The sequence below is a fragment of the Apodemus sylvaticus genome, chromosome X (genome assembly GCF_947179515.1).
Source record: "Apodemus sylvaticus chromosome X, mApoSyl1.1, whole genome shotgun sequence".
Lineage (NCBI taxonomy): Eukaryota > Metazoa > Chordata > Mammalia > Rodentia > Muridae > Apodemus > Apodemus sylvaticus.
The window spans coordinates 45,205,021-45,228,894 of record NC_067495.1 but is presented as its reverse complement, the minus strand read 5'-3'; the positions used below and the strand labels follow the sequence as shown (position 1 = coordinate 45,228,894).

General features: G+C 36.5%; 1 protein-coding gene across 1 annotated transcript in view; it reads right to left on the bottom strand.

Moving 5' to 3' along the window:
- Window positions 1–23,874, bottom strand: part of Dmd (dystrophin) — a 1,772,476-nt gene that overhangs the window by 709,724 nt on the left and 1,038,878 nt on the right. Inside the window, exons 45-46 of the mRNA XM_052170230.1 lie at window positions 21,681–21,782; window positions 8,710–8,818 (exon numbers count right to left, since the gene is read on the bottom strand). Of these exons, the coding sequence (XP_052026190.1) occupies window positions 8,710–8,818; window positions 21,681–21,782 (211 nt within the window). The remainder of the gene's footprint in view (window positions 1–8,709; window positions 8,819–21,680; window positions 21,783–23,874) is intronic.

Genomic DNA, 23,874 nt, shown 5'->3' with positions numbered 1-23,874 from the left:
CAAAAACAAAGAAAAGTAATGTGGCATATATCTCATAAGGAGGTTTAAGATTAAACAGAACAACACACAAAGAATATTTAGCCAATGTCTGCTGGAGAGTAAGACATTAATGCATACTAGTTCTAAGATAAATATTAGGTACATTTGGGTCAATGGAAAAACCAGGGAGATAATTGAAATGAAAGTAGGTATTATTTTTGAAAACAGTATGATCTGCCTATTTAATACTGGAATTGAATGAGACAGCGGGATTGTAGAGACCCTGTAACAGAGTTAAAGATGAAGTGACAATGTTGTTTTGCCTGATTTACATGAGACCTTTGTTGGTAAAGCACAGTTTTGACAAAATACTCAATATGACACATTTATTCATCCAGATAATAAACACAAATCCACGCATTTAAATAGTATTCAGAGTCAGAGATCAAGATGAAAATCTGTAGAATCACAGAAATTTGTGGCTATAGACTTGCTTATTATATTCATATTCAAAGAGCTTGGAGGGGTAGTGTCAGCTTTTAAACCAGAATCTTTTCATTACTTCTCTGTGTTGGGGTTGTAGCACATGCTGTGAGTGGCCTCCAGAGATTCCTCAAGCTGTATGCAGACAGCAAATTGAATCTGAATGCTTTATTAGACACATTTGTCTTTCAGCTAGTGGGAGAGAATGCCAATTTTACTGGAAACCATATATTTTATCTATCTATCTATCTATCTATCTATCTATCTATCTATCTATCTATCATCTACTATCTATCTATCTATCTATCTATCTATCTATCTATCTATCTGCAAACTGGGTCCTGACCTTAAAACAAAAATCTTAAATCAAAGTGTACCATTCAATTCTGAGTTATGTTCGTATTTATTAAACATAAGAATACTGGGTTCAAAAAAGAATGACACATTTTATATTAGACAAATAAGAATAAGCAAGATGAAGAGTGTAACTTCTCTTTTGATCTTACTGGTCTTATTAAATGTTTATTTATACCCCCTTTTCCATAAATTTATATGATAATAAAGAATAATCCTGAAAATGTAGAAGGTGTAACGAATTGAATTATATAGTGGCATACTATTTGCTTCTTCCTTCTCTAATGTTGTAAAGCATTTAGTTATTTGAGGGCATAATAAATTCTTACTGAAGCAGGACATGAGATACCATTATTTTTACTATTTTTGATTGTGGGCAGGTTTTTACTATAATTTGGACACTGGTATAGTTAACGTTATTTTAATGGAACCTAAATATTATGATACTTGAGTATATAATGCATTCATTTTGGTCTGGCAGTGTATTAAAATAAAATAAATATTTTCTTATAAATAATGAAATCGAGAGGACAGCTATATGAATTTGTAGAAGATAAGTAAAGAGGTTCTCAAATAGGATGTCAAGACACATTCATGGAAGTTAGTTAAGGAATGCAGTGGTTATATGTGGTATTGAGATTTGCACTGAAATCATAGAACATCCCTATTTGAAGAGTAATGTACGTTTTTTATAAATTATATTTTAATTTGTGTATGTATGGGCCTCTGTATGGGCGTGTGTATACATGAGTGCTTGTGTCCACAAAGATCAGAAGAGGGTGCTGGACTCTGTGGAGTTGGAATTAGAGGTAGTTCTGACTAACTCAATGTGGGTATTAGGAGCTGAATATGGATCCTGTGCAAGATACCTACATATTATTGTCTTAACAAAATAGGATGTATGTAACATTGATATTCTGAAAATGAAGCTTGTTTTAAAGGAAAAAGTGAAGTGAAATCTATCAGTACATTGAAACGCACTAAAATCAAAGCTATGGGGGTAGAGTTTTGGGTTCAGAATAGACTTCAAAACAGCTAGAAAATATGATTGTTTAATATATCTGGTATTATAAACACATAAAAGCTGATTTGAATCTAAAGTAAATGTACTTGTGAAGTTTTTGAGGGCATAATGTGTTATATGATTGTACATGGTAATAATATATAGTTGCAGGAAAATGATGTTATGTAGACTTTATAAGTGACTCAGTCATGAATAGGCCATCAATTATCAATAATGTCTAAAGCCCTTTACAACAAAATTATATAGAAAACATACAAGACAGTCAAGGGTAGGGGATTACAGGCTTTAAAGTCTTTAGAAGCAGCAATTTTATTGAGAGTCTATAGAGGTATGGCTGTTTTACACTACAAAAGAAAAAAGTATAAAAAACATACTTCAAGGGATAATGTCTAAGTCACCAGAGAAGAAAAACGTATTCCATTCTTAGTCAATTAGAGAGCAACTGGAATTAAACAACATTGTAATATTGAATGTGAGTAGTGGTATCACTGAGCACCCAAAGGAGATAGGTAGGTATAAGATAGATAGATAGGTAGGTAGATAGATAGATAGATAGATAGATAGATAGATAGATAGATAGATAGATAGACAGATAAAGATAGATAGATAGATAGATAGATAGATAGATAGACAGATAAAGACAGAGAGACAGAGAGAGGGAAAGAGAGACATAGAGGAGAGACACAGAAAGAGAGAGACAGAGATAGAGACAGAAAGAGCGTACATGACAGAGACAAAGCCAGAGAAACAGAGATGGAGAGACAGAGGAGAGACACACAGAAAGAGAGAGATAGTGACAAAGAGACAGAGAGAGTGTACATGAGAGAGAGAAAGACAGAAACAGAGATGGAGAGAGAGACAGAGGAGAAACACACAGAGAAACAGTGACAGAGAGAGGGGGGGAGAGGGAGAGAGAGAGAAAGAGAGAGCACTACAGCAAGCAAGCAAGGGCTTCCTGAGATAGTGGTGAAGAAGAAATGGCCACTCAGTTATAATTCAGACTATAATATTTTTCTCTCATATCAAAAATTGATTTGTTAAATCCACAGAGTAATTATAATAAGTAATAATGGATTTCATTTTGAAGGATATTTTTTTAATCCAGATGTTCACTTTTTATTTTTAACCTGGGCACCCTAAAAAAAGCTCTATGTCTGGCAATTTTGTGCTATAGCGCTCATTGCCATATTAACAAAAAATAATTGAAATATACTTCTCCTTTATGAGTCAAACCAAAACAATGAGATTAGTTATTTTGTTCAGTGAAGTAAAGCTAATCTCCCACACATATCTGGGAGCCCTTTTTCCCCTTTAATGAAAATGCATTTTCCTCATATAATATATTCTGATTATGATTTTCCTTCCCTCTCCCACCCAGCTCCTCCCTACCTCCCCACTCTTTCTAGCTCTCATTAGAAAACAAAACAGTCTATAGTTTTTAAACCTATAAATTAACGATACGTGTGCTGCAGATTCCTTTGGCAATCTCCTTTCTTAGAGGGTAAAGTTACATTTTCTTTTAGAACTATTCAGTGAAATTTTAGGAAACATGAGGAATTTGAGATCAAGCCTTCAACCTTGAGCTGTTCAAACTTGGGTCTTTTTTGGAGGAAGTTGAACAGTCTAAGAATGTTAAGGTAATTTTACTGTAATCATTCGAAGAATTGGGATTGCTCTTCCTCTGCCAGTTCATACAGAAAAATACAGCCCTAATGGAGAGCTAGTAATGGAGCCAGAAGATTAAGAGAGGGAGAAAGTGGAACTTTATCATCACAAACTAGATAATTACCATGCAAATCCTGAGGCATTCATAGCCTCTCACTGTTTAGGATGCCAACAATGTTGTTTCTGCTGTGTCTTTCTAGCCACTTAAGCACAGAGCATCTTTGAAAAACCTGGCCTGAGACCAGAATCCTCCACAAAGAAAATAGAACGATTTGCTTCTGATAAATGGGAACAATCCTGGGGACTGTCCCAGGAAGCCGTGGTCACTTCTTTTTATACAGTGTGATATATCACATTACATTTCAAAAAGCCTCACCTCTCTGATATACTTGAATACAATTTTTAAATGAGTTCATTAATGAAAAGATTGAATGGATTCTGTAGTTGCTCAAGGCTTTGAAAGACCTTGAAATGATGTACAGTGATTTCTTTCTCTGTTCAAATAATTCATTAATGACCTCCATATGTTAAGTATAAAATTCTCCTCCTAGTGTATGTATTTGGGGATAGGGTTCAAAATTAATATAGTTTAGCTATAAAATCAACATTAATGTGGCCTTTAATATTGTCAGTATAGAAATACCATAGTACTTGAGAAAGAACCCAGAGCCTTGTGCATGCTACGCATTATAACACTGAGCTCCTGTCTTCGACCTGTAATCACCAGTAATGAAGAGCCAATGGATTTGACTCCATGGGCACTGATTTGCTATATTTGAGGGGTTTATTCACAGCAGAATATAGGTTATTTTATATTTGATACTGTACTTTTAAGATAGCTCTTGAGTTTTGCTATCTCTAAAATTAACTACAGGAAGAATTGTTTTACTAGTATTTAATCAACAGCAAAACTCTATCAACTGGCTTTTTTGTGTGTGTCTCTGTACCACATTCAATTCACTTCAAAGCACTTGTCCTGACATAGAGGCATTAAATCTCCTCACTTGGAGTATGGATACTAGGAACGTTTTTCTGAGAGATTTATTTTGAAAATGCTAAGTGGAGTGCTGTAGAACACGAGTGTTCTCAGGCCCAGCAGCTTGTGGATAAGAAACGATTCACAGTGACATTTACCACCAGATTTGCTGGCTCTTTGCTTCCATCTGCCACACAGGCCTTCAGACCAATGCTAAGTCCTGGCTGGCTGGCTGGCTAAAAATGTCCCTTAGCTTCTCCAAAGAAACTTCATACAAGTATAGCTATTCTCCTAATAAGTGTCTGCTAGGGACGCCGAAGCACTCTGCTAGAGAGCTATCACCTGCTGTATGTGCCTTTCAGTCCTTGAACTTTTAAGCCGGCAAAGTCCTTCATCAAATAAGGACAGAGAGAGAGAAAATTCTGGAACTATCAGGAAGTTTTTTTGTTAGTTAGAACACTGAATTTTACCAGAAGCCCCAGTGAGTAACATAAAGCAGTAGATGGAAAGATAAATTCTCAGAAGCAACCAAGACCTGGTATATCAATGTTTCAACTGCATTGCCAAGATCAGCAACCAGCATTGGACTCTCCTTTAAACCTTTTAGAGATACTGCCTTTGACTCAGACTTACTGGAACAAAACCTCTAAGGTAAAAGTCTCATATTCTCCACTTTTGTAAGAAATTGATGTTTCCTTCCTGCATGCTGACATTTGAAAACCATGCACATAGGGCACTGGGTATAAACCAAGTGTCTTTTCTTCTTTCCCTATTGTGGAAGTTTATATGTAAGTAAAGCCTCCTTCTCAAACTGCCATGTAACAATATAATTCAAGAGACTGTCATTATGCTACCCTTTATATGGACTAAGCCTTCAAGTTGCATTGTCAAATAGAGAACAGTGGAAAGATTATATAAATGTCACAGTCTAAGCATCATGTGGTCTTCAAGCTTCTATCCCCCTGACTTAGAGGAAAATTGCCTTGAGAATTTTTGAGACTGGATGAAGCCATAGTCTGACCTACCAGAGGATGCTGTATGAAGGAATGAGGATCTCTAGTGCACTGCCACCTCTGAGACATTTAATTAGAGAGTTTTAGAATTTCTAGCTTATTGGATGCTGAGTAATTGCATTCACAGTAAGTGGAACAATCACAATAATCATCCAGCTGATAATATGACAAAAGTGAGTCACAGAATCAAGAGCAAAATTGCTTTAGGCCACTAAGTTTTAGCGTATTATATGCAATAATAGGTAATTGAGACACCAATATACTTAGGATCATCAAAATAAATCAAACAGTTTTGAGAACATGACCACTTATCTTGTAAATTTGAACAATTTGTACAGCTCAGACAAGACCACTGCATCATATTATATAATAGAAGTAAACAGCTACAGGGATGCTTGCTTTAGTGTTTTTTAAAAAGCTACTTTAAAAAACATCAAATCAATTCAAATAGAAAGCCACTTTGAACCCAAGTCTCTACTCATGTTAAAAGAAAAATATTCGACTGGATGAAAACTCCAATGATTATTCCAGGCTCAGCACTGTTTCTAAGAAATTCAGAGAAAACTGAGTTTTAAGAAACAACAAAACAGATCACTATTTATTCCATAGAAATATAAGGCTGTGCTAAATTAGCATTAACTGCTTGTTCTCTGTATCTATTTAGAATTTCCATTGTGTTATGGGACAGATAGTGTAAGACACAGCAGCAAAACAAACACTACTTGACAAAATTGGATTAGAATACTATCTCTCTGGTTTTGTAGCTGTGTGGCCTTAGTCTAGCAATATTCTTTCTATGCCTTAGGTTTCTTAACTTAAAAAGAGCGTGTCTAACCATATTTACTTTGCATGGTAAATCATAAACACTAGGGTTTTATACTATAATCTAGGGAACAGGAATCATATAACCAAATAATGTTATGAATCAGACTTTTAAATAGTGAATTCAGTTTAGATTAAATTACTATGTGTCAGAAAGTCAAGAATACAAAGAATTCTTAATTCTGTTCCTTAAACCACCACACAAGAAAAAAAAAGGCCTTGGAATAAAAAAAGTAAGATGATTCTGACTTCTTGTTCAATCTTTTCCTACCGCATTTGTGTATTTAGTCGGCTGAGCTTATGTCCAGTTTTTGATCATTTTGTCAAGGGAAGTACAGGTCTTCTTTTTGAGAAAATTCCTCTCCAACTTTCCCAACTTTGACCATGATGCTGCCTACCCTCACCAGTGGCTCAGAGCTGAGGACATTCCCACATTCTTCACTAGCAGCAACATTGCAGGAATAGTGGGGCAATACAAGGAGCCTGTCTTAGTTAGGGTTTAACTGCTGTGAACAGATACCATGACCAATGCAAGTTTTATAACGGAAACATTTAATTGGGGCTGGCTTACAGGTTCAGAGGTTCAGTCCATTGTCATCAAGGCAGAAACATGGCAGCATCCAGGCAGATATATGGTGCAGGAGGAGCGGAGAGTTCTACATCTTCATCTGAAGGTTGCTAGAGCAAGACTGACTTCCAGGCAGCTAGGGTAAGGATCTTATAGCCCACACGCACAGTGACACATCCACTCCAATAAGCCCATACCTCCTAATAGGGTCACTCCCTGAACCAATCATATATGAACTATCACAGAGCCATAGATGGTGATGAAGTACTCACTGAGAGAGAAGTATTCCCTCCATCCAGGAGGGAATGCCTGGAAATATTGGCTTCCTTCAGGGTGCTTGTTCTTTGTGTAGCCTCTGCTACAGGTTCACTGGTCATGGTGATTATCACCCTACTCACACTCCAGTGCCTTCCTTGGTGTTGCAACTATGGGTTTTGGTTCTGCCTATTATCATTTCTGTCTGTACATAAGCAAGACTCACTGCTTTGCATCACCTGATGTTCTCAGGACAGACAAGCTTACCTGGCTATACTTCAGACAATAATGCCCTCATGACCACTCACTTCCCCACTTTCTCCCTTTCTCATTTATTCCAGTGTGTGCTGGAATCACCTGCAGAGTCCATTAAAATGCAGATAAGCTTGCAAGGGCTAAGTGAGTAGGCCTTGACTTTCTGCCATTCTATCCCAGGCCAGTTGGCAGTAGTTTGTAGACTATACCTTACCTTACAGCACTTATAATTGAGATAACACATTTCCTTTTTATTGTTTAATCATCTCTTTCTTCTGCTTTGACTATGTTTCATAAAAGGAGAGACTAACATATTTTGTGATGAATTTTCAGCACTCAGTCTGATGCCTAATGCATAGAAGTTGCTCCAAGCAGAGTGATTAAATAGATTAATTATATATGTACTTAAACAAAAACTTAAAATATATTTCCAGTTAGAAACATCATACTATTTAGGAACACTGCATTTTAAATCGATTTCTGTTCCCTGGTTTTGATTATTTCAGTAATATTCAGAGTACCTTATATGGGAGTATAAACCCTTAAGCTCCAATCCACAAGCTTATAAAAAAATCATTGGTACAAAATTTCTTCCCAGCATTACAGACTGAGGTTGAACATGCCAATAACATGTAGAGAACAAACATCAATAAAGGATTATATATGCACAATTGTGCATATGTGCTGAGAAAACCAAAAATTAGAGATCATGACAGAAAACAAACTGTACATAATTTATTCACTAGAAGCTTGATATAGCAATTTCAGTGTACAATGCTGACAAAACAAACAAACACAAAAAAAGACCCCAATCTTGTACATGTTTTAAAGTATCCAGTGTCTCTGAACTTTCACTTTGATGTCTGTATTTAGATGCTAGTGATATGCTGGCTTGTTGGGTTTCCTTATCAAGAACTACGTTTAATTTTAGTTTAAATCTACTGCCAGAAATACTCTGCTTTCAGTGAAGCAGAAATTAAAAGGAGACACCTTCTCCTAGAGACTCAGCGTGCCTCCACAAAGCCTTCCAGTTTTAATGCTAAGGAGCAAGCTAAAGTATCAGTTTAAACCACTATGACTTCTCCTCATCTGCCCTCTTTTCCTTGCAGTTGAATCTTCAAAAAATACAGCTTGTAATGCTCTCAGTATCTAAGGAACCCACTCAAAGACCTTTTGCATAATAAATAACATAAATGTTTACTCCTTTGTGCAGAATCAGAAACCAATTTTCCTTTCACTCAGAGATAACCTCCCAGCCATGCTTTTGAACAAACAGCTAAAGCAAAAGAGAACACCTGGGACAAAATGTACTTACAGGCTGCAGTAGCGCTCAGTCCAGGGACACGGTCAGGCTGCTTTGTCCTCAGCTCCCGAAGTAAGTGGTTTACAGCCTCCCACTCAGACCTCAGATCGTCTAACTTCCTCTTTAATAGAAAAGCATACGTATTACTGATTTTACAAACATTGCCAATATAACTTAACTCATCATTTTAATATCATTTTCTGAGTATAACCTTTATGAAGACCATCAATAATTACAGGAAAAAAAGTGATTTCCAAGTATACATTTAAAATTTTTTAATTTAAAATTTTACAGGGAGGTTGTGGGAGATGGCTCAGTAGAAACTGAAAGTGCTTGCTGTGCAAAATGGGGACCTCAGCTAAGCTACCTTGTTAAATAGATTAAAAACTGGGTGTGGCAGCTTTCACCTGTGATCATGGATACTAGGTGGATTCTAAAAGATCCTTGGCCATCATTCCAGTCAATCCATAAGCTTCTGATTCAGTGAACGGCCCTGTCCCAAAAACTATGGTAGATAAGTGACAGAGAAGACGGCCAATATTGACCTTTGTCTTCCATGTGTGCACATACAAAGGTGAGCATCCACATATAAGCCGGCAGGCACATACATATAAACATATACAACTATAAATGCACTCTGATTCTAACTAAACTCTTTGGGCTTAAGATTTTAAAACTTTAAAGTCATGTCTTGTGAGAATTCCTGGTGTGCATAAACTATGGCTCTAGCATGTGGGTAAGATACCTGAACACTTTGATCCTGTCTCCGTTTGTAAATGTATCCAATATATGTGAGGCCTAGAGGTGATATCCAAATCTCAAAAATGCTTGGTTAAATGTAACAAGATCTATGGAACAAACTTAAATTGATACTATCTACTCAAATATTTCCTTAGAATGGACTCAGCTCATATTTGAGCCTTTATAATAGTTTTTGTTTCAATTGTTTACTTTGAATTGCAAATGAATTTGAAGAATATCCTCAAATAATCATAAAAGACATCTCTTAGGATTACTTTGGGGAGGTTTTTAGAAGTAGTGTAAGAGAATTTGGTTAAATAAAGACAGTTCATAAGTCATTAGCAATTATTCCTAGTGTATAACCAGTGGTAAAAAGTAACTGTCAAAATTCATTTGAGCTGTTCCTATCAAAAATAGTTAAGAAAAAATGAAAATCTCAGCTTTTCTAATATATTGTAAATAGGTACTGAGGCTTAGGAATAAAGCTTTCAGTGGTAGCTTTGAGAATATGAAAAGGAAGTGTTGCTGGTAGCTGATAGACAGCTAGGCCATGATGATCCCATTTAAACAGACAAACAGACACACAGACACAGACCAAATCACTTTGAGAAAATTAGTTTGGTGGAGAAAAGGGGATCCTATGACCAAACTTAAAAGAAAGACAAGGGCACGCTGCCATTACAGAATGGACTCATATGCACTGCTGTTCCTTGAATTACAATATGATTTAGCCCTACTCAGTACTTCTGAAATGCTACATTAACTTTGACTGTCGACTTGACTGCTTCTTGACAGCATGCAATGGGAACATGGATTCTACTTTTCTCATCCCCCTTAAAACTAAAAGTTCCTGAAAAAATGGCACCAGGTTCTTTTGAAGTGTTTTCTCCTCTGCTAATAAGCTAAATAGTTTTAATTTTCAATACTGGTGTATTCCCAGTAGTCACCAGTTGGAGAGCTTTTTTGTTTGCATGTTCAAGTAGAACCTAGCCTGTGTTCTTAAAAGAAATGTACTCTAGCACTAAGTTACACTCTCATATGGGGGATTTTTGCAGTCATATGGACATTCCAACTGTATCATAAGTAACATAACAATGCAAGTAAAATGATTCTGTAATGTTAATATGAAGTGATTGATTACATTATTTTTTTTACATTTAATTTAATTTAATTTTTTTTATACAGGGTCTCATGTAGCCATGGCTTGTCTGGAACTCATGAAATATTTGGGGATGAGATTGAGCCATTCCAAGTGCTGTGACTAAAGGCAAGTCTGGTTTTATGCACCATCTGGGGATCTAAATTCAGGTCTTCATGGCTGAATAGCAAGCATGCTATCTATTAAGTCATATGCCCACATACTACATACTGTATAATTGACATATTTAAACAAATAACATTTTAATCATTATTGTACCACTTAACCTAGTGCATCATATATAAATCTTGAAACATATTTATTATAATTTATTAACTATTGTTAGGAAAAATAAACCTTCAAGCAGTTCTTTGGAATATTGATAAGACATTGATATGCAGTAGAATAAACTTGTTGGTATAAGGAAAAAACAGCTTAATATAGTTATTAACAACAAAACAGTTGGGGAAAGAAAACATCCTGGATGTGATTGACTGTAACTGAAATGACTAATGGCACTATCACTTAGTAGGTTATATGTGAGGAAAGGATGTCCAGAAGTTTATATTTGCCCTCTTGACCATTTGCCCACAGAAATTATTTTGAGTGAAAGGCTGTGATATAACCCTTTGACCAATTATATAAAATTTGTCACACCTTACTTTTAGTTTTTTTTTCATTACAGTATATTTTGAAGAATAAGTTACATACAATATATAGTTTGCTTAAGCAATATCATTGATAATATAAAAATTAGCAATTCAAAGTTGCCTTATCTTATTTCAGCCAAGAACAAGTGTTTAAAATCCCAAAAGTTGTTCCTCCTATAGCAGAGGATGTACTTTTTGGACATCAAAGGGAGGAGAGGCCCTTGGTCCTGAGAAGGCTCAATGCCCCAGTGTAGGGAATGCCAGGACAAAGAAGTGGGAGTGGGTAGGTTAGTGAGCAAAGGGAGGGGGAATGGGTTAGGGGATTTTCAGGGAGGGGGGAACCAGGAGGGGATAGCATTTGAAATATAAATAAAGAAAATAGCTGATAAAAAAAGAGAAAGAAAAATCCCAATGGTTTTCTTAGATGTAGAGGAGGCAACATTAACATTTCAAATCCACATATACATTTAAATGAAAATTAAGAGAAAGCTACATTTAAACTGAGTATGAGTACCAGAAATAAATGTCTAAATGCTAATGTATAAGAATGCTTTAAGGGATTTGAGAGAGGGCTCTGAAGTTAAGAGTACTTTCTACTCATTCAGTAGAAGGTAGTTAGACTCCTAGTACACATAGTACATGGTACATATGTACATAGTACATAGTACATAGAACTATAACTGCAGTTCGAACAGCATCTAATGATCTCTTCTGACTCTTTGGACACAAAGCACATATTTGGCACAAATGCATATATAGAAGTAAAATATGAATACAGATGAAATAAAATAAATGAATGATTAAAAACAATAAATGATGTGTTTCTTTTGTAGTTGTTGATATCTTTAGTCGCCAATAAATGTTATATTTCATAATAGGATCCATCTATACAGACAATGCTGACCTTGAACTTGCTTTGTAAACATATGCTTGCCTTAAATTCACAACCCTTCTTTCCCTACCTTCCAATGATATGAATCCTTATACTATTTTGTTGTCTTTTAACTGTGAAAGAGGTGATGTTGGGGTACTGTTCCTCTGAATGTAGAAAATATTAATATCATCAAATCTTATTACCAAATATATAGCTTGGGAAAATTGTAGTTTACTGAAGTTATATAACTATTCTTCAAATGTTTATGAAGATGGGGGAATAATATGCACACAGAATAAAACAGAAGCATTGCCATGAAGGAGAGGAGCATACATTGAAAAAGTGACAAAGAGTGGAAAACAGAATGGAGTGAGGCAGAAAGAGTGAAGGCTGACTGAGTTTTCCAATCATAAGCTAATAAAATATTATGCTAATTTTGTATCATCAATTTAGTACTCCCTTTATGTTATATACTATTTAATCTCACATTATCCTTTTATCTCAAGGTGAATCTTGAAAGAAAATATGGAACAAGTTAAATATAGTACTGTAAGTTCTATATACAGCAATAAGATAACTAGAGGAGATCAAAGGATACAAATTGAAAAAGAAGAAATAGTATCACTATTTGCAGATGATATGATAGTATACACAAGTGTCTCTCCAAATTCTATCAGAGCTGAAATACACCTTCAGCAAAGTGGCTGGGTACAAAATTAACTCAAAGAAATCAGTAGCCCTCTGTTATAAACATGATAGGTGGGCCAAGAAAGAAGTTAGGGAAACAACACCCTTTATAATAGTCATAAATAAAACAAAAAGGTTTGGTATAACTCTAATCAAGCAAGTGAAAGATGTGTATGACAAGGACTTCAAGTCTCTGAAGAAAGAAAATGAAGATATCAAAAGATGGAAAGATCTCATATGCTCATGAATAGGTAAGACTAACATATCAAAAATGTCCATCTTAGGAAAAGCTATCTACATATTCAGTGCAAATCCCATTAAAATTCCAACAAAATTTTTATAGAACTTGAAAGACCAATTATCAACTTCATATGGAGAACCAAAGAAAATCCAGGATAGACAAAACAGTAATTTGTTATAAAAAGAACTTCTGGAGGAATCAATATCCCATACCTCATTTTGTACTATGGAGAAATAGTGATAAAACCTTCATGGTATTAGTGCAGAAACAGACAGGTCAATAAATGGAATAGAAACAAAGACCCAGAAATAAACCCACATATCTCTAGAAACTGGATTATTGACAAAGAAGCCAAAAGCATACAATGGGGGAAAAACAACTTTTAATGAATGGTGCTGACTTAACTGGCAGCCTGCATGTAGAAGAATGCAAATAGATTCATATTTATCACTGAGCACTAAGTTCAAGTCTAGGTGGATCAAGGATCTCTACATAAAACCAGATACACTTAATCTTATAGAGTAGAAAGTGGGAAATAGCCTTGAACAGATTAATACAAAAGAATTTTCAATGGCTCTGAGTCTAAAATCAATGATTGATAAATGGGACCTCACAAAACTGAAAGCTTTTGTAAGGCAAAGGACGCTGTCAGTAGGCCAAAATGGCAGTCTGCTAGTTAGGATAGGATCTTCACCAATCATACATCTGACAGAGGGCTAATATTTAAAATTTTAAAGAACTCAGGAAGTTAGACACCAACACTGAAAATAAACTAATTAAAAATGGGGTACCTGGGGCCTGTGTCATACCTGGTGAGCAGCAGAGGGAGTGACTTGCAGCAGCCATCTTCTCTGCCTGCCTGCTGGGGCAGAAAAGCATCACTAGGTACTGTATTATCCTGAGCTTAAGACCTCTGGGGGTGCAAACCACCAGGGGTCGGCCTGCGCCCAGGACCTGAGCACATAGGCGGTTCATATTCCAGGTGGCCAGTCATAAGACCTGTGTCCTATGTGGAGAGTAGCAGAGGGAGAGACTCCCCACCGCCATCTTTGCTGCCTGCTGGAGCAGACAAGCATCACTAGGTACTGAATTATCCAAAGCTTAAGATCTCTGGGGGTGCAAATCGCCAGGGATCTGCCTGTACCCAGGACCTGAGCACATAGGCAGTTCATTTGCCAGCCAGCCTGTCATGGGGCCTGTGTCCTACAGGAGGATCAACAGAGGGAGTGACTCTGCAGCCATCTTTTCTCCATGACAAAGCAGTCAGGGAACACCTGGTTCACTGAGAAAACCCAAATATAACATTGCTTGAGGCAAGACTCAGCAGGGCTCCAAAGGCACAAAAGAGGAAGGCACCATATCAGTAATCTGTGCCAGAGGAAACCCAGTCATCCAGTGTCACAGAAATAGCCTTAAAAGTCCACAGTAGGTTGAAGCACCAGCCAGTGACAATAAGACCATCTAACACCAGTGAGAACTAGATGGCTAAAGGCAAATGAAGGAACATTACTAACAGAAACCAAGGCATTATGGCAGTATCTGAACCCAATTCTCCCACAAGAGCAAGTCCTGGATACCCCAACACACCAGAAAAACGAAAGTTGGATTTAAAATCATTGGTCAGGATGCTGTTAGAGGAACACATGAAGGACATAAATAAATTTCTTAAGGAAATTCAGGAGAAAAATGAAAAAAGCTGGAAGCCCTTACAAGGGAAACACAAAAATCACTTAAAGAAATTCAGAAAATTATGGGTCATAAGTTAGTCAATAAGGAAGAAGTGCAAAAATCACTTAAAGAAATACAGGAGAACTTTGATCAATAGGCAGAAGTCATGAAAGAGGAAACACAAAAATCTCTCAAAGAATTAGAGGAAAATACAAACAAGCAAGCGAAGGAACTGAGCAAAAACATCCAGGATCTAAAAACAGAAGTAGAAACAACTAAGAAATCACAAAGGGAGACAACTTTGGAGATAGAAAACCTTGGGAAGAAATCAGGGGCCATAGATGCAAATATCAACAACAGAATACAAGAGAGAGAAGAATCTCAGATGCCAAAGATACCATCGAAACCATGGAATCAACAGTCAAAGAAAATGCAAAATGCAAAGAGCTTGTATCCCAGAACATCCAGGAAACTATACCCTGGAAAAAGGAGGATATTAAACTTCTTTCATCAAACCAAAAAGAAAATAACCACACAAGTATAAAATTAACATCAAAAATGATAGGAAGCAATAACCAATACTCCTTAATATCTCTTAACATCAATGGACTCAATTCTCCAATAAGAGACTGGATGCATAAACAGGACCCTATATTTTGCTGCATGCAGGAAACACAGCTCAGTGTCAAAGACAAAAACAACCTTAGAGTAAAAGGCTGGAAGACAATTCTACAAGCAAATGGTCTCAGAAAACAAGCCAGAGTTGTCATTCTAATATCAGATAAAATTGACTTTCAACATAATGTCATCAAAAGAGACATGGAAGGACACTTCTTGCTGGTCAAAGGAAAAATGCAACAAGAAGAACTCTCAATCCTGACCATCTATGCTCCAAATATAAGGATGCCCTCATTCATAAAAGAAACTTTACTAAAGCTCAAAGCACACATTGCACCTACCACAATAATCGTGGGTGACTTCAACACTCCACTCTCACCAATGGACCGATCAGGAAAACAGAAACTAAAGAGGGAAACAGTGAAACTAATAGATGCTTTGGACCAGTTGGATTTAATACATATATTGTATAGTAGAGTTGTTAGGGTCACTTAAGTATACGATCATATCATCTGCAAATAGTGATAGTTTGACTTCTAAGGATGTGGAGAAAGAGGAACACTCCTCCACTGCTGGTGGGATTGCAAGATGGTGCAACCACTTTAGAAATCAGTCTGGTGGTTCCTCAGAAATCTGGGCATGACACTTCCGGAGGACCCTGCTATACCACTCCTGGGCATATACCCAGTGGATTCCCCGGCATGCAATAAGGACACATATTCCACTATGTTCATAGCAGCCCTATTTGTAGTAGCCAAAAGCTGGAAAGAACCCAGGTCTCCCTCAATGGAGGAATGGATACAAAAAATGTGGTATATTTACACAATGGAGTACTATTCAGCCATTAGAAACAATGAATTCATGAAATTCTTAGACAAATGAATGGAGCTGGAGAACATCATACTAAGTGAGGTAACCTAGTCTCAAAAGATCAATCATGGTATGCACTCACTGATAAGTGGATATTAGCCTAGAAACTTTGAATACCCAAGACATAATACACGTATTAAATGATGTCCAAGAAGAACTGAGGAGTGGCCCCTGGTTCTGCAAAGACTCAGTGCAGCAGTATAGGGGAATACTAGAACAGGGAAGTGGGAAGGGGTAGATGGGAGAACAGGGGGAGAGAAGCGGGCTTATGGGACTTTTGGGGAGTGGGGAACCAGAAAATGGGAAATCATTTGAAATGTAAATAAAGAATATATCAAATAAAAAAAGGGGAAAATAACAACAAAAATGGGGTACAGAGCTAAACCCACTTAAAAATGGGGTACATCGTTAAACAGACAGTTCTCAACAGAAGAATCTCAAATGGTCGGAAATACTTAAAGAAATGTTCAAAGTCCTTAGTCATCAGGGAAATACATATCAAAACAACTCTGAGAAGTTATTTTACATGAATCATCATAGCTAAGATAAAACCTCAGGGGATAGCACTTGCTGGTAAGGATATGCACCAAGAGAAGCACTTGTTCATTGCTGGTGGGACTGCAAATTGTATAACCAGCCTGGAAATCAATTTGTCAGTTTCTTAGAAACCTGGCAATAGTTCTATCTAAAGACACAGCTGTAAAACTCCTGGGCATACACAGAAAAGATGCTTGCACATCCCACAGGGATACTTGCTCAACTATGTTCATAGCAGCTTTATTTGTAATATCCAGAAACTGGAAACAACCTAAATTTACCTTAACTGAAGAATGGATAAAAAATATGATTATATTTATACAATGGAATACTATTCAGCTATTAAAAACAATGGCATCCTGAATTTTGCAAAAAAAAAAAAAAATGGACAGAACTTGAGAATATCATCTGAATTGAGGTAACCCAATCCCAAAAAGACATGTATGTTATGTACTCACTTATAAGTGGATATTAGCCATAAAATACAGGATATCCATATGCTATACTGCCCAGAACCAAAGAAAGAAGCTAAACAGAAAGGAAGTCACAGGTTAGGATGATTGAATATCACTTAGAAGGGTGAACAAAATAGCCATTAGAGGCAGAGGGAAGGAGGGATCTGGGTGGGAAGAGGATGGGGAGGGAAATTACGGGAGTTTCAAGACCAGGTGTGGAGAGGAACAGGGGAGATGGACAGATGGCCATGAGAATAAATGTAAATTAGCAACTGACATGAGGGGGGAGATGGGGGCAGCCACAGGACCTGACAGAGACCTGGGATGAGAGAGGCACTCAAGAATCAATGGGGGTGAAATTAGCTACTACTCACAACATTGGGGATAGGGAACCTGAAGAGGCCACCTCTGTAGCCAGGCAGGAACCCCAGTGGAGTTTGATACTTTCAACCCAAACTTTCAACCCAAAATTTATTCTGTCTACATAAATGCAGGGACTGGGGGTTGAGCAGAGATTGAGGGAATGGTCAAACAATAACTGGCCCAACCCATCCCACGGGCAAGCTCCAATCTCAGATACCATTACTTATATTCTGTTATGCTTGTAGACAAGAGTTTAACATGGGTGTCCTATGAGAGGCTCCACCCCACAGCTGACTCAGTCGAATGTAGACAACCATAGCCAATAAATGAATGAAGCTTGGTGTCTCATAGTAGAATAGGGGGGAGGATTGCATGCCTAAAGGGCATAGGAACTCCATAGGAAGACCAACAGAGACAACTAACCTGAACCCTTGGGGTTCTCAGAGACTGAATCACCAACCAAAGAGAATACAAAGGCTGGACCTAGGCCTCCCCATGTATATGTAACACATGGTCTTCATGTGGGTCCTGAACAAATGGAGAGGGGCTATCCCAAATGCCTGTCTGTGGAATATGGTCTTCTAACTGGTCTCCCTTGTCTGGCCTCAGTGTGAGAGGATGTGCCTATCCCTGAAGAAACTTGATGTACCAGGGTAGGGGGATACCCAGGGAGCCCCATTCTCTCAGAGAAGAAGAAGAGGTGATGGTGGGAAGGATTGTTGGAATAGGGGACCAGGAAGTTGGACATTGAGCAAGAAAATTCTTCTTCACAAACAAAATGTGGGGGTAGCAATAGAAAATTTCCTAAACAACGGAAAGTCTCCAACATTCCCTTAATGACAAAGTCGGCAAATGGTAGACAGACATTCTATGGAAACAACTAAATCTTTCATAAATACCCTTGAGGAATATAGACTATATTTCCAAAATAAAATTACATTTAGAAATAAACATGATCATCTCTATTTGTGTGTGTGCATGAATATATGTATGAGGGTCCCAATGAAAGCAGGTAATGAGTATCAGAGAGCCTGGAGCTGGAGACAATGGCTGTTGTGAATCACCCAATGTGGATAAGAGGAACTTGACTCTGGATTTCTGGAAGAGCAGCTAGCTTTCTTCAACCCTTTATTTTTCATTTTAAGAATCACTTCTTCCCTCCTATTTTTTATTTCCAAATATTCCTCTTCAAATATAAGCCCCTAAAATTCCAGACTGGGAAGCTCTGTTTCTTTTCCAATAAATGCATGGTAAGGCTCAAAATTAAAAGAAGCTAGAGCAAGTCCACAATTCAAAATATATCATATATGGGCTTGTTGCTGGCACTGATACTCACTTTAAATGTAGCTTTTTGTTAAATTTTATTTAATTTGTATATGTATTTTAAAATGTTATTTTTTACCTCCTTTAAAACTAAGAGAATTAATGGGATTTAAAATACTGTAGTTACTTGTTGAAGTAATAAAACAAGGGAATTTGACTTGCAATTTTATTTTACTATCAAAGATATTGCTTAAGAAAACTTTATAATGTATGTAACTTACTCTAGAATGGATACTTTAATGAGAAAATTAAAAGTAAGGTGTGACAAGTTTTATATAAATCACAATGTTTCACACAGAATAATTGCTTTGGAAAAATGGTCAAGAGGGCAAATATAAACCACTGGAGATAATTTCCTCACATATACCTACTAAATATTAGTGTCATTTGTCATTTTCAATTATAGTCAATTATAAGAGATGGCTTCTTTCCCTAGCTGTTTTGTAGTTAATTAACTATATTGTACTATATTAAGCTGTATTTTTCATATAACAACACATTTATCCTACTGCACATCAACATCTTACCAAGATTCTTTAGAATAGTTGAAGGCATTTTTTCTTAACAATAGTTAATCCATTACAACCTTTCTGCCTTGGTATGTTAGGTATCAAGTTCTGAACCATAAAACAGTTTTTGTGAGATTTTAGTGGCTTAGGGTACTCTAAAACTGCAGCTAACTTTCAGTTGTTTTCTAGGTTGATGGTCCACATAACTTATAGGTAGAAAACTTGCCTATCATATACAGCACCCTGAGTGTTCCATCCCTAGTATAACAAAACAAAACAAAGTATCATGTTGTGAGTCAACCATTTCTCTCTGTATGACAAGGCCAAATCAATCAAACTCCTCACCCATATCAACCTGATAGTTTGTTTTCCCTAGAAATCAGGGAATTTTTAGACATGTTTTTACTTCCGTTCTACCTCCTTCAAATGAACTATATATACAGGAAATGGGGAAGTAGGAAAAGTGGAAGGAAAATGTCATTGACTAACAAGACAGGTTTAAGAAAAGTGGGGAAAAAGACAAGTTATATGATTTTTTTCTTTTTCTTTTTGTTTCCTATAATCTTCCATTTATTTCACTGAGGAACCAGCAGAGTAGCAGAGTTGGGTAGAATTTAGTTTGCATGTCAAAGCAGCCTTGGGATTGAGTATATAGGTGGATGTGAGATTAAGTTAAGCATCACTGGTTTGGTTAGTTTAGATATGAGGAAAGTAAAACTGCCTACATTTTGAAGGAAGGATATTTTTCTATGTTTTATGCAAAAGCATGAAATAAAGCAAAATTAAATGCACTTTTGTGAACTATAAGAAAGGGTATTAAGTTTCAGGTCTTCATCATACCCATATGTCATTAAGTTTTGGAGGGTGCATCAAGAATGAATAGAATGGACCTATCCATTAGTCCATTTGTTCATTTTGTGGTTCACTAGAATGAGGGCCTTTGCAATAATTATCCTCCGTACTTTATCACTCTAATAACTAACCTTTATAATTTTATCCACAGCCACACTGAAATTTGCTGCTGTCAGTACTGGCTCCGTGTCTAAAGTCCAAACACCAAAAACATTTATTATATTTTTTAAAAGGATCAAATGAAACCTCATGTTGTATGAAAATTATTTTTTGTGTGTTTCAGGTTTAGAGATAACTTGAATTTTGAATGAGGGAATTTTAATATTTCCAGAGAAAGTTGTGCCTTTTACATCTGTTGTTTTGCCATTATGTTCAAAACCCAATTTTAAATTTACATGATGAAAACTCCCATGTAAACTTTGGAGAAAACAAACAATTTTATAGAAATTGGTCCAAGTACATGGAAACTAAGCAATAACTCTGCATAGTCTAAGTTCTGGTAATTTGCAAAGACAAACAGGTTTTGTATAATGAGGTTATTGACCTGCACTGTTTTAGAATGGTTTTGGACATAAAAGTCAGGCTCCTTAAATCTCAGCTAGTAACATTAGCTAAGAAACCAAAACTGATCAATAAATAGCCAACATTACAGGCTCTCAGAAATCTTTATCACAGTGGAAGCCATTAAAATTTTGGCCAGGTATGGAGAACAAGATAAACTCTACCTAACATCTATTTATCATTTATCACTGGCTTGTCAATTGCAAATGGAAGCCATTGAGTGGGAGTTTGTTTGTTTGTAATTGACCTGGCTTTCTTTTTCTCTCCTCAGGTAAGATCCTATGAATAAATGTAGCCTGGACTTCAAAATGTACACAAAGGAAGGAAGGAAGTAGAAAATTTTCACCCAGGCCAGCTTTTTTTACTGAAGAATGATGCAATTATATGATATTTCACTAAAAAATTCCTGACCTAATAAAGTACTGAATCCTGAATACAGGGTTTTCTCTTTCATAAGAAAAAGCAACAGAGCAAGAAAAGGTCATAGACCATATTATTATTTTTTTTTTACAGTTGTTCAAGACAACGTGCTGCAATGGCTTGATTTGTATTAAGTCAAACAATATGAAGAGTATCAGGGTTGGCAAGCAAAGTAATCAAGCCCCAAAGAATTTAATCTACCTTGAAGGTCATGCTACTTTTTGTATTGATGGTACCACACCAGGACAGAAATGAGTCCTTTAATGCAATGACTTGATCATATACTTAAGATCCCTATATATAAATAGGATAGGTTGATCAAAAGGACAGTTTTAGCTCTGTAACTATAGTATGTCCATTATTTCCTTACAAGTTATTTCCAAGATTATAAACAGACAATGACATTGGCAAGTGTACAACATGGGAGGCATAGCCTATTATGAGGTAATAGATATTGCTCGAGGTTGCTTCATTACCTTCACTGGCTGAGTACTTGGTTTTTCCTTATACAAATGCTGCCCTTTAGACAAAAGCCTTTCCACATCCGGTTGTTTAGCTTGAACTGTTACTTCAGTTTCCTGGGGAAAAGAATGCATACAGTGTAGATTAACTTCACAGTTAGCAATAAAATTACAAAATTTAAATATACCCTTAGAGACTCCACATGAATTGCAGATCAATTTATGCATGGTACACAGGGGCCCAAAAATGTAGCTTTTGATGCAGAGAAAATAAATACAGGTTCCCATGAAATACACTAACATTAAAACAATCCAAAATCCTTTGAATTGTATCATGATAATATTGTAGATAAACAGAGACATTATACATTTTTTAAAAGCAAACTGTAATGATGAAAGGTATAATAAATAAATATAATCAACAGATTTAACATCACTAACACCAATAGTCTTAATATTTGCTGTGCCTTACAGACTCTTTATTTTATCGGTTTTTCTATTTTGAGCTACATATCTAAAATTTCTCTCTCCTTGTCTCTCTCACACCCACACCCACACCCACATGCACACACACACACACACACACACACATACTTGCTCACTCTCTCTAGCTATGAGTGTATATGTAAGACAAAGCAAATAATTCTTTATAAATCATTATTGAAATTAAGGTCTTTCTGTAGAATAAACACTTATGACACAGTAACAACACTTATTATTTATTAAGCAGTCAAATTAAACAGGTCTTTTGAGGAGTGATTAGATTTTTTTTTTTTTTTTTTACTGTTTGCTTTTCCATTGCCTGGGGAAGACTAAAGCATGGCAGAAAAGCAAACACCCCTTTCCGTTTATGAATATAAAATGTTTTGTTACTGACTGCTGTCTAGCTCTAGAAGAAAGAAAAAAACAACGTGTACAAATTGAAACTGAAGGAAGCAAAGTCAAATATTACAGTAGATGTTTGGGATGGAACACTTGATAAACACTGGGATGGAGTATCGATTAATCAATGTCTTGCATCAGTCAGGGCCTGAACATCCTTTCTCAGAGCTGCTTTTGATTAGCCCACATTCTTGTCTCCCTTTTCCTATCCTGGTACCTCCAGGCACTAGAGTGTGTACATGTTGTATGGATTGGGTTTCCTCTATCCACTGTGTTCCCACCTGTTTGCCCTCAGTCCACATGGGTGGCAACCTGGGAACTTAAGTTACTATAATCGGATCACGCACAGCAGGATGTCTTGAAATAAATGAGTGCTCAGCACCTGTTCTTGAGAGCAACTATTTGCCTTGTTATTAAAATAGCTACATGTGTGAGGCGGGTGCTTTGGTCAAAAGTGTTCCTTTCATTAAGAGTTTATGCTGTATACTAATAAAATAAGAAACTACCTACTTTACTTTCATAGAACAGCTGATCAGTGCTCTTAGTGACCACTGCCAGAAAGGTATTGTGCCTTCAACATTAGTTCCTGGCATGACAATAATTCTTTGATAAAAGTAGAATAGTTCCCATCTCAGATCAGAACAAGATACATCTATTTACATGACCTGGTTTCCTTATAGGACATTGACAACTACCCATTCTCCCTTAAGGGGGTCAACTGCAAAGCATTTTGAATGTTCATACTTTGTAAAATAAATAATGAAAAAAATAAATTTTCCCAAAGAAGTAAAGAAAGAGCAATGTCTAGCAAGTTCTAATTACTTTACAAGTAGAACAGTATCTTTTTCATCTGTACATGTATTACTTGTGTGTGGTGCCATGCGTTACCAATATAAGTCTATGTACTGTGAAAGAGCATTTCTGGAAAGAATTTGTGTCTGCAAAGACTGATTAACTGATTAGAACTGCAGTGATGTGAAGAGGGTGCAGGGCTGCAGGTTAAGAGTCTAATTATCTCATGGTGTGCTACTTTTAGCCACCTAAATATCTGTCCCTTGTTCACCTCTATGTCAGAATTAACATCCTGTGACTAATAGATAAAAACTTTTTAGAATCTTTTAACTTAGCAGACCACTAGCTTCCAACAGCTCCAAAAGCTAAACCCATCAAGATACTATCTGAGCCCTATACAGGAGACTACATTATCTTGTTATAACATGCTTACGAGATGTACCTATCAATGCAATTTTAATATTGCCTTGATTTATGACTTTCCTTGTTCTGCTACTGTAATACTTTATGAAATAGCTTCCACGTAGAAACATGG